General features: G+C 33.9%; 1 protein-coding gene across 5 annotated transcripts in view; it reads right to left on the bottom strand.

Annotated features, from left to right (window-relative positions):
* Nucleotides 1–12394, bottom strand: part of BTBD8 (BTB domain containing 8) — a 98310-nt gene that overhangs the window by 9433 nt on the left and 76483 nt on the right. For all 5 annotated transcript variants that reach the window (XM_067042629.1, XM_067042636.1, XM_067042619.1 and 2 more), the window contains 5 exons: nt 10844–10905; nt 5421–6126; nt 5067–5154; nt 4467–4606; nt 616–2943 (listed from right to left, as the gene is read on the bottom strand). In XM_067042629.1, the coding sequence (XP_066898730.1) occupies nt 616–2943; nt 4467–4606; nt 5067–5154; nt 5421–6126; nt 10844–10905 (3324 nt within the window). The remainder of the gene's footprint in view (nt 1–615; nt 2944–4466; nt 4607–5066; nt 5155–5420; nt 6127–10843; nt 10906–12394) is intronic.

Below are 12394 nucleotides of genomic sequence, written 5' to 3' on the forward strand. Positions count from 1 at the left end.
ATGAAATAAGCCTGGGATTTTTTTCATATATTATCATTGCTTCTAAATATAATCTCTTTTAGGAAATTTATCTTTTTACCTGAAAATTTTAGAATAGAATTATAGTGATCCTGAAAGTCTTAATCTCTGTAAAATGTATATAAATTTTAATAATTAATCTAGTTAAAATAGTTCAGTGCTTTTAGTTACATATTACTATACTTATTGCACAGCCCTCTTAGATATATATTAGCATAGTTCATAAATCATATCCAATGTATAATAAAATTTCTAATAGTCAATAATTCCTATGTTAAATTCGACATAAATAACTAAATAATAGCAAACTAAGTTTTTCTCTTTATTCTTTCATGTAAAATCTCTTAGTAGGTTAGCTCTAATAAACCACCAAAATTTTTACTAGATATTAATTTTTCACTAATTTTAAGTGAACAATAAAGAGTAACTAGTTATTTTCATTCTATTAAGAAATTTCAGTTTTCATTTAAAATTTGAATCTGTTGCTTAAGTAATTATTCTATCTAACTAAAATATAACATTCAGGGCTACCTACAACTTTAAAATTCTATAAACTCATTTTCTTATGGATTTAGCATTTCTATATCTGTACATTACCTGCAGATAAAGCAATATTAGCTTTCTCGGTAGCTGCAGAATGGCTCTCTTTCACTTGACCTTCTGGAGGCAGAACTTGACTCCAATAAGAGTCCAGAGATTTTGTAGAGCTGTTCTTTGGTGTGTCAGAATTGGGGTCTCTTTGATGAAGTTCCAAATGACATGGTCTTTCTTGAGATTTTATATCACTATCTGAAAGTTTGCTGTGTGGCTGAAAGTCATTAACCACATTGCTTCCACTGTTTACTTTTTTATCTTCTGGAGGAAGCTGTCTGCCTCCTCTGGACAGGACATCTGTTATGCTCTTTTTTTCTGTGGCTGAAGCACTCTGTTTATCTTTTCTTGAAGAGTCACTGCTACTAAGACCCAAGGGAGAGCTTTTGTTTTTATATACACTACTGCCTTTCTCTTGTCTACATTCTAAAATACTACCTTTACTTCCTTGTGAGTATCTGGAGTAACAGACCCTTCCGTGATGTTCATGAGAAACGCCATCAAAAACATCAGAAGGTGAAGGAGAATCTACAGAAGGCTGAAAGGGAGCATGGACTTCCCCTTCATCAGATCCTAGTTCTTCACATTCATCTACCGAAAGTAGAACTGACCTTTTAAAATTTTTAGTTGCACGAAACTCATGACTTTCATTTTCAGTTGCATCTTCAAAAGCTAAATTAATTATTCCCTGAAACTGCTGAAGAACCGGGTTAGATGTAGGGAAATTTTCTGCAACATTTTCAGCTTCAGACCTTTCATCTTCTGTTTCATCTGCTGAGGAAGAAACCTGATCTACTTCCTGAGCAAACTGGATACTGCCTCGTGGAATATTTTCTTTTTCCCTTGGGTGGACTATTGTAGATCGAGACCAAATTTCTGGCCTTTTCTTAGGAATCTCATCATCACTTGTTGAATTAACTTGGAAAAGATCATTACTACTTTGCTTTTTCATTTTCACTTCAATTCTTAAGTTACTATCATATATTTTTAATTCTTCAGGAGTACTGGTGTCACTGCTACTTCTTCCAAGAAAATCATGGCACAGCATAGTGCCACATTTAGAAATACCCCTGTCATTTGACCCATCATCATCCTGAGACCCTCCAGCATCATAGTCTTCAGATCTAGGCTTTATGTCATCAGAGGATGTTGTAGCACTGCCACTGTCAGATTCAGGACTCTCTCTCTGATGCAGAACACTGGTACTCAAATTCCAGTGACTCATGAATGGAGCTTCTGGAGTTTCATGGCTCTCTCGAGTTTCTGTTGTTTCCATATCTTTAGAATTTTTCCCTGGTATTTGTTCCAAAAAACACTTGGAGGAAGTATTTGAGTCTACTGTAGCATGTTTGTCTCCATTCATGTCAGAGTCATCAGAAAACTGATTGGGAATTGTCTGTTCTTCTACATGAATTCTAGATTTTCTGTCATCTTGACCAGAATTTAAGGTACCATTTGTCTGTTTAGGAACACAAGGTAAAACATCTTTCACACATTTAATGTTTAATTTTTTGTTTGTATCTTTTCTCCCTGCTTGCTTCTCCCTATCTGACACTGAATGGACTTGCTCTACATTTGTTGAGTCTAGGTCACAAACTGGATTAGAGTTCAAACAGTTTTCATTCGGATTTGAAATCATGGATTTTAGAGCAGTGGTGCTATAAAATTTTGGATCTACATTATCACTCTCATCAGAATGACAATGTATTTTAGCTGTGTTGCATTGATCTGTTTTTTTGTGACCAGAAAAATCTGTTTCACTTTTATCTGAACAAATCTGTTTTAATTCTAGTTCATGTTTTATTAATTTATCCAGATTTGAAATATTTTGGCATTCTAACACCAACTTCTCTTTTTCTTGATTGTTTAATGGCTTTTGTGGGTCAAGTATGCATAGTGACTGAAATGCTTCTGTATCACTGATTTCAGCTGTGAGATTAATTAGACGTTCATGAGGCTTCTGTTCAGAAACATTGCCTTTGTTATTATTATCACATACATCAAGAAGCACACTTTTTTGGACAACAGATGGTTCACTTTTTAAAGGTCTTAGAGAAGAAGGCTGAGTCTTCAATATAACTTGTCCAGGAAGTGTTTTCTGTTTTGAATCTTTATTATTCAAAGTTTCACCTTTCTTAGATTGATTTAGGTTTTTAGGCATTGCTACTATTTTTGCACTAATCTTAGGCGATGTTGTTTGTCCTTGCTTGACAATTTTTCTCTTAGGTGTTTGTTTATCTGTAGTTACACTGTGGTCCAATTTTGTCACATTTTCATCAGACTGCCTTGAAGAGACTGAAGATTTTACTGAATCTGGTGACTCTCCTTGGGATCCTAAGAAAATAAAATTAAAAAATATACCTTCCAGTTTGTGAGTGAAATTCAATATTTGTTTTTAAATCCCTTTAGAAGAAATAAAGTAGATAACAATGAAATGGTAACATAATGATCAAGTGGACAATTACAAATTAGGCATTAGTGATGTGATAAAATAAAAAAAATTTATTACAAATATAGAGGAAGTATTCCAGCATCTTAAGTAAAATTATTAAAATAGGATCTCTCCTCCTCAAGTAAAGAGCATTGATCCTTATGCCAGAATTGGATTTGCATAAATATATGGGAGTAGAAAAATCTGATTTTCTTATGCCAAAAGAGCAGTAAGGGTCTTTCTTCCCTCTGAAGTTCTAGTGGGAAAAACAAGACTGTTCCACATAGCTGAAAAGGAGAATCAAGCTAAAACACAAAATAGAAATGTTGAAATTGTTGCAATTTTTTTTCCTCAAACAGTAACAAAGCTAATTTATTTCTCATAACCAGATCATTATTATTGTAGCTCATTAGGGTTAACAAGTTAGATCTGCAGTTGAAACTAAAGCTGGTAACTGGAAAGAAAGAGGATTAATTTTGGGAATTCATTTGTTTATAATGGTTGAAGTCCTAGAGATGATATTTTGAGCATTTAAATCTGTCAAACAGAATTATCAAATCTTTTTAAATGTTTAATTTTTAGCTGTCACTAGAACATGAATAACTTTTCTCTGGCTTATCTTTAAATTTACTTTCAGTATTAATTCATTACCTACCTCAAAATTGGTTTTAGCATTTTACAAACTGCTCTTACATATGTGAATGCTTAATGCATTAAGCAAATTAATTTTTAAAATCAGTTATTATATTAGCAAATTATGCAATCTGATCAGTATTCTTCTCTTTCTTAGAATATGGAAAAACAACAGGCATAGCACAGAGCCCAGAGGGAAAATTCTTCCTTCCTATGTATTACAGCTCTGTAGATTGTACCATTACTTTTTTTTTTTTTTGCGGGCCTCTCACTGTCGCGGCCTCTCCCGTTGCGGAGCACAGGCTCCGCGGCCATGTCTATGGGCCCAGCCGCTCCGCGGCACGTGGGATCCTCCCGGACCGGGGCACGAACCCATGCCCCCCGCATCGGTAGGCGGACCCCCAACCACTGCGCCACCAGGGAAGCCCCTGTACCATTACTTTTTAAAGAGCTCTTTAGTGTTGGTTTTGCAGATGGAATTCTTATAATTATCAATGAAACTTTGAAGAAGCACAGGTATAATATACAGAAGGACCAGAAATGCAGATAACCTAGTGACTCCCTTAATTATTTTTTCACAAAAGGAAATAAAAACTAAATTCACACCCCTAAATACCAAAATACTTGTCTGAAAAGTGGAAGAATAAAATCTCATCTCTAAAATATGAAATGAATGTAAAATGAGTGAAACCACGTTATACTTTGCTTATTTGCTGCTAAAGTTCCAGAATCAGAGTTCTCTGCTTATTCAATTTAAACAAGGAAGTAATACCTGGGAGTATTTCAACTTTACCTTGAGTTTTAGCAAGATTAACTGTGGCATTCTTTGTCCTCTGCTGAGCTGTAGCGCATCCATTGCCATTTCCTCTTTTCTTTAAAATTGCCTGTGGTACTGGATCACTGTATCCTTTGCTGGTGACCTTCTTTAGCACACTAAGAAAAATTATTTGCATTCAGTATTACACTGAGATTCCAAAACATAATTTTTTAAAAGACCCATACATGAAATATATTTTTTCACAACACTGTAAATCAACTATACTTCAATTTAAAAAAAAAAAAAGAAAAATATTTTTTCTCAAAGAAATAAAAAAAAAAGTCTCTTTTCTGAAAATAGAAAAAAACCATACGTTCATAAGTGTTTAAGTTTATAAAACTGTAGATCAACTATGGTAAAGCAATGCATAATAAGGTTCCACAAGTATAAATTATTCTTCTATCATTTTGTATCAATCGTCATTTTGCATAATAAAAGTTTTAAAATATCATTATGGAAAGATACTAAATTTTGTAACAAAGGAAAGATATTTTAACAATATTTAGCTAGAAGTTAGTATATAATTAACTTCCAGAGAAAGCTAATGTCTAGGTAAAACAATGAATGAAGACTTACCTGTTATTTATATTAGTTTCTTGTTCATGAATGCTTTTTTTATTGGAAGTTCCATTGGTAACTTTTGAAACAGGTCGAGGTTTTACTGCTATAAATTAAGAAGAGTGAGCCATGAGATTGAGGAATAAATATATAATAAGTATGTATAAATTCACTGGTCATATACTATATAGAAAATTAAATGTTACAGTGAGAAAAACTGTTTTTTCTCAGTTTCCATGAATATATGTTACTAAAATCTTCTTGCATTTGAAACTAAATAGAAGTCCAAACATAGGTTCATTTTTTTTCTAGGAACTTTGTTCCTAAAAAGCTCCTCAAGAGCTATTAAAAATTAAGAGTGTTAAAACCCACCTACAGTGGAAGTTTTGATACTTTCTACACTGTTTTTCACAGTCTGTCCTGGAGAGTCACAAAGGGAACGTTTATGACCAGAAGGCTTCTCTTTTATTGACCCATTTTCTTTTGGTTCATCCAGACAGTCAGAAGTCAGTAATTCCATACTTGAATTTGTAGATCTGCTGGAGGAACCTGCAATCCCAAGGCACGGAGAATCTTTGCCTGTCACTTTCTTCGAAGGCTTTGCTTTGGCATGCACGTTTAAGTTCCCAGTGAGTACCTTGGGTCTGGCACCTGTAATTTGACCTTCCTGATTTCTCACTCCTTTTCCATTTACTGAATTTTTCTGTCCATTTGCTGCTGCTGTTGCTGATCTTTCCACAACTTGTCTAGGTGACATGTTTGCTGACTTTGCATTATCACCGTTTTCTGCTTTGGGCTTTATTATAGGTTTGGGCTTTCCAGAAACATTTTTTCCCACAGTTTTAAATTCTTTTGTACTCTTGGATGCGGTTTTTGTACCATCCTTTTCCTTTAAATCATCATGCTTCAAAGTTTTATTTATAGAATTTCTATTAGTACTTGATGAATGTCCAGATGCTCCTAATCCATCAGATTTCATCTTTTTATTAGTAGAGGGATAACTCCAATACTCTTTCTTGTTACTTTCTCTCCAAGATTTGTTTTTTATAGCACCAGGGTCAGAAACTTGTCTCCTTTGCTACAAAGAAGAAAAAAATACTCTGTAACTTGACTGAAGTCTTGGACACATAACATTTATGTTTCAATAGCCAGTTTTTCAAAGAGGAAAAAGCATCAACATTCAGATTATGACTTAGGGCCACTTAAAACTTGAATGATCTGGGATCATTTGAATGTGTCTTTGATCACATTACCTTAATCAAATCTGAAATAAAACATACAAAATTAACAGGAAATTCTACTTTAAAAGGCATACTATTTAACTTTATGAAGTTATGGTAGAGATGAATACTTAATGGTGTCAGGATGCCTTGGGTGAATGATAGCAATATCCAACATTTTTCGAGGGCCCACTCCCAGGTTCTGTGCTAAAATGCTTTTCATGTATCATCTCACTTAATCCTCACAACAATTCTATGAGATAGCTCCTGTTGTTATCTCCATTTCTTCAACAAGCAACTGGGGATTAAAGCAGGTATGTAATTTACCCAAGACCACATGCTGATAAGGGATTGAACTAGGACTTGAGCTCAGGATTTGCTGCTTTAAGCAGGTAATCATCTGTATGTTAATGATTTTCACTAAAAATTCTCTCTTCAATCCTATCCCAAATTCCAGAAATTTTATCACTAAATATTTAATCCTCTGGAGGCAAGGGCGGGGGGTGGGGAGCCCCTGGGAAAGAACACATTGTACCTGAAAAGTTTTCTTTTTTTATTTTTTTGGCTGTGCGGAGTGGCACGTGAGATCTTATTCCCTGACCAGGGATCTACCCCATGCCCCCTACATTGGAAGCACGGAGTCTTAACCACTGGACCACCAGGAAAGTCCCTGAAAAGTTTGGTTTTTGAGAAAAAAAAAACCACAAAAAAACCACAACATTGTAATACAGTATTGGTTGTCTGGAGAAAGGAAAAGGGGTCCTAAAAACAGGTGAAATAGATAAAAAGGGGAAAATAGAAGGGCACTAAAGACAATGCACCTACTTCATCATTTTGCTTAGAACCAACGTTGTATGGAAGGGAATAACAAAATTTTAAAAACTGGTAGGAATTACAGAATAAAATTTTAAGAATATATTGCCATTTGTTATATAAATACTCCCTCCCTTTTGGAAGCTGTATGAGATTGCAGAGGTAGGAGGCAGAGCCTGTGTTGTCTTCATCTTTGTATTCCTTAGCACCGTGCCCATCACATAGTACTCAAGAACACGTGATGATGGCTATCAAACCTGAGCACATATTAATATACAGTTCAAGGTCTAGTTATTTATAATTTTATGAAAGCTTCTAATTACAATTAAAATTTGTCTAAAATAAAAATAACATAAATATGTGTGTGTCTATATTCACACATACATATGTATTTACATAAATAATAAATAATCTAGTTAAGTTTAGCAAAAAGCAAGGTATAATAATAAAGGAATCATTAGATTCTTGTTCTAGCTTTGCTTTTAACTGAAGAATAGAAGATAGGATATTTAAGAAACCATTACTAACATCCCTGGGCCTCAGGTTATTCATGCCTAGGGGTGGAGACTGGTCCCATTCAGTGCTGTGTACTAGGATTCTCTGTAATACTTATAAAGTTCAAATAGGCTAGGTCCTCATTTTTTGTTTTCCTGATGAAATCTTAGCTCAAAAAATAACATTTCTAAAAAAAAAAAATTTCTCTATTTTTAATACCTAAAACCAGGAAGACTCTGACTGATGTTAGACCTCTTCCCACCCTTAAAACTAATCCTTCTTAATTCACTCTATCCTTGAATCTATCTACTTTAAAGCATCATGCTATGGGTGAGATCTATGTAGTATATGGGGTGCTCTACCCCTTTAGAGATTTCACATTAACATAGTATACCATGGTGAGGATTCAATGTATATGCATTTTTAGGCAATCTATGACTTATATCTACAAAGTTTATGTATGTTTCTTATATACAACTGACCAGTTGGGAATGGTCACCATATGCTATCGACAAAGATAAAGAAAAAAAAGTAACACTCTAAAGCCCTCCTCTTGGGACTTCCCTGGTGGCACAATGGTTAAGAAAGAATCTGCTTGCCAATGTAGGGGACACATTTGGTTTGATCCCTGGTCCAGGAAGATCCCACATGGCGGGAAGCAACTAAGCCCGTGCACCACAGCTACCGAGCCTGTGCTCTAGAGCCCATAAGCCACAACTACTGAAGCCCGTGAGCCCTAGAGCCCACTAGCCACAACTACTGAGCCCATGTGCTACAACTACTGAAGCACGTGCATCTAGAGCCCATGCTCTGCAACAAGAGAAGCCAACGCAATGAGAAGCCCGCACACCACAACAAACAGTAGCCCCCGCTCACTGCAACTAGAGAAAGCCTGTGTGCAGCAACAAAGAACCAATGCAGCCAAAAATAAAAAATAAAATAGAAGAATAAAGCATTCCTCTTAGACACACTTTCAGGTCTACTACTATTCCTTTTTGTTGGCATTATTTTGTTTTACTTTTTATTATAGAAAAATTTAAACATAATCAAAGAAGACAGAACAGTATCATGAATCCCCACATACCTACTACCCAGCTTTAACAACTATCACCTCTTGGCCAATTCTGTTTCATATATAACTACCACCATTTTATTTTGAAGCAAATACCAGACATTGTATAATTTTAGTCTTAAGTATTTTGGTACCAGCACTCTTCTTAAACGTTTCACTCTATTTTATCTCATCAACTTTCTCCCACCTCCAAAAGATCTCATCTCATTTTGGAAGACACACTTATTCATACCACACTTATTGAGGACTTACTACATACTAGACAATTGCACATAAATTATCTCACTTAATTTTCACAATAATCCCGTCTACATTTAATTATTCCATTCTACAGATAAGCAAACTAAGACTCACAGGTGACAAAGATAATAAAGTAAAGATCTGAACTCTTATGATTTTATGTCCAGCACCCATTTCAGTACAATGCTGCCTTTCTGAGGAAAACATATTAGCCTGTTTCCTTCCCATTGTGATTAACAGTATAAACACTTGGACAAACTGAAAGTCAGGAACTAAGGAAGGGAAATAAGATTTTGTTCTGTTTTGCTGTAAGGCAAGGAAGGAGGAAAAGCCTGGTTGATAGCAGTTAGTAATAGAACAGGGGAAAGAAAGGCAGGTAGGCTAAATCCTGGTGGCCTTAAAACACACACACACATACACACAAAAAAACACATAGGGTGAAAGGGAACATAGTACATAGAAAAAATGTTCTAAGGTGCCATTTCCTAACATATGTTCTGTGGAACTGTACAACATGCTTAAAAGGGGTCAAGAGGGATTCTTGAGGGAGTTATAGATTCAAGAGGGAGTCTTGAGTTATAGACTCAAGAGGGAGTCTATAACAATGGTGTTCCATTGTTATTAAATTTGAGGAAATCTTGGGGAAAACGAAATTCAAAAGTGTTCTTTACTGTAGTGTTTCTCAGAGCTTTTAGGTGCTGATGTGCATCATTAGTGTCTAAGAGGAGCTATGGTGTGTAGCAATTCTCAACCTTAGTTGACACTAGATGTTCTTAGGTAGAACATATGATGGAGCTAGTATATTACGGAACACACTTAGGGAAATAGTCCTAGGAGGTTTACTAGAAAAAAGCTCCAGCGTCTCACAGTTTCTCACCCAAGACATTTAGAGCTTGACCTCTGCCTCAAGCCATCAGAACTCTTGGTTGTGGCTTGGAGTTGTGTGTTGTTGGCTTATCTACTGGCTGATAAGGAAGAAAAGATTCCCAATTCCACTCTTGCAAGGGCAATATATTCTTTGCATTCCAAACTGGAATTCTCAGTGTATGTCTCCATATCATTGTAATGTGTGTCTCAGTTAGTGGAATTTTATGCTTCAAATATATATTAAGTGACCATTTGTAAGTTAGCTAGATTGGCACTCTAACCATCATTAATAACATTTTAGGGGAAGAAAAATGTATTTCATGTTATAATGAATATACCAAATAATGTGTGTGTTGTGTGTGTGTGTGCGTGCTAAAAAACAAATAACATAAAATTTACTATCTTAACCATTTTTAAGTGGGCAGTAGTCAGGTTGACTATATGCGCCTTGTTGTGCAACAGATATCTAGAACGTTCTCATCTTGCAAAACGGAAACTCTATCCCCACTGAACAATTATTCCCCTTTTCCTTATCTCCCCAGCCCCTGGCAGCCACCACTCTACTTAGTTTTTAAGAGTTTGACTGTTTTTAGTTAACTCATATAAGTACACCATGTAACTTTTAAAGTGCACACAACTGTACTCTTGGTATTAACTGCCTTTTTCACACCAAAAATATATTATGTGGATTAAAATCTTAGTATAGAGAAAACTGGGACAACTAAAATCTTCTTTTGTAAAAAGTAGGTTAATTAGAAAAACAGACATGGAACTAGATCTAGAATTCTAGACAATTTCTGATCTGGAATATTTCCAACATGCTAGTTGCCAAAAAGCTTTTCAAGGAAATAAAAATGGTAGACAATATTTCACTTCCCATACCAGCTTGATATAAAAAATGCATATCATTTAAAAATTTACAAAATGTCCACTTGATTAAAAACAAGACTCAAAATTATTTCCATCCAGAAATAGCTTTAGTTAATGAAAGAATAGATTTTAAAAAATTATTCTGAAATATAAAATGATAAAATTTAAATTACTTGGTATCTTGTTTCATTGAGGCCTGTAAAATTGTAAGAGTGTACCTGAGAGCTACTGAATATAGGCTTTTTGCCAAGTCTTCGGTCATCACCTTTGTCAAATGCAGCTGTAGGAAAAAAAAAGCAATTTAATTTTACAGGAAGCACTATTATTACCATAGAAGTAGAGGGAAAATAGTATATTAGCAGAAAAAGGTTACATTTAGATGGAAATAACCTTTAAAAAGTTGAAACCAATCTAGTACACATAAATAATTCCCTATTTTAGAATTTTTCTTAAAGAACTTCATTTTGAATCTTATTTTCTTGTCCCTATGTATTTTATGTTATTAAAATTAATAAATGAGAAATGTACAGTCTCACAGGGAAGATTTATACATTTACAAAAACCTAGAATTTTCTCAAGCTTGAAATTTTAGAGATAACTTCTTTTTAGCTAGTTTTCCAAATTTCAAAAAATTATAGATTGTGGCAAATGTAATATTTTATAAACTATTCAATGTGAGAAAATTTCTATCCTAAAAAATATTAAAATACTCTTAAAAATTTTCTGATTTTGTAGGTGTGTCCTGAGGAAGGAGTAAAGAGAAAAGAGATAAGGTTTTATTGAAAATAAAACAAGAGACAATCCTTAAACCTATATCATTCTTTTAAGAATTACATAAAAAATTCATTTTATAGATGAGGTTTATATGGGAATTATTGGGGAACTCAGTTTATGTTCTTCAAATAAGAACTTAAATGATGTCAGGGAAATATATAGGAATAATGGTATGAGAGCCATAAATATAGTTTAGCTAATGTATTTGTTCCCTTTGAAGGTTATGTAGCTTTAACATATATTTTGAAGAAATATATACATATATTTTCCAAAATTTATTTTATTTTTATTAAAACAGCTGATGAAAAATACATCAAATTATCTGTAACCCTACCATGCACCTTCTACTCTTTCTATTCTATAGGAACTATGTTATAAGACAAAGCAGGATCCTAGAAATAGCATTACAAGGATTGGTTTGTGGTTAGCAAATGACTGCACAAAAATATACAGGTGGAAATTAATACAAGATTTCTCCCAAAGATCAGTAACTCAAATTAGAACGTAAGAAACGTTATAACAAAGACAACCTAGAATTACTCCTTTATCTGGAATTTCCCAATGCAATAATTATGCATAAGTCAGGACTCATTATAATTCAACATATTTAAGATTTTTAAAATTATTTTTACACTGATAGAATGTAATAGATTGAAAAGTTCTTTTTGACAATTAGTTGGATTACCAATAATATTTTGTTTTAGATATGTGTATATATATATATATATATATATATATATGTATGTATGTATTTACATGTATTTTAAATTAGCACTTTTAAGAATTAAGATAAAGAACATTGTTCGGGACCCAACTTAACTATGAAATCCTCTAAAAATGGAGAAAAGCAAAGTTTACTCCCAATCAGAAGAGAGTTGAATGACACCTACTCATGGAATGCTGATCTTAGTTTTTTACACTGTATAGTACAGATGAACTGTCATCTAAAAATCAGTACAGAAATAGTCACAAGGAAAAAAATTCCAATTTCTAAA

The sequence above is a fragment of the Kogia breviceps genome, chromosome 1, assembly GCF_026419965.1.
Source record: "Kogia breviceps isolate mKogBre1 chromosome 1, mKogBre1 haplotype 1, whole genome shotgun sequence".
Lineage (NCBI taxonomy): Eukaryota > Metazoa > Chordata > Mammalia > Artiodactyla > Physeteridae > Kogia > Kogia breviceps.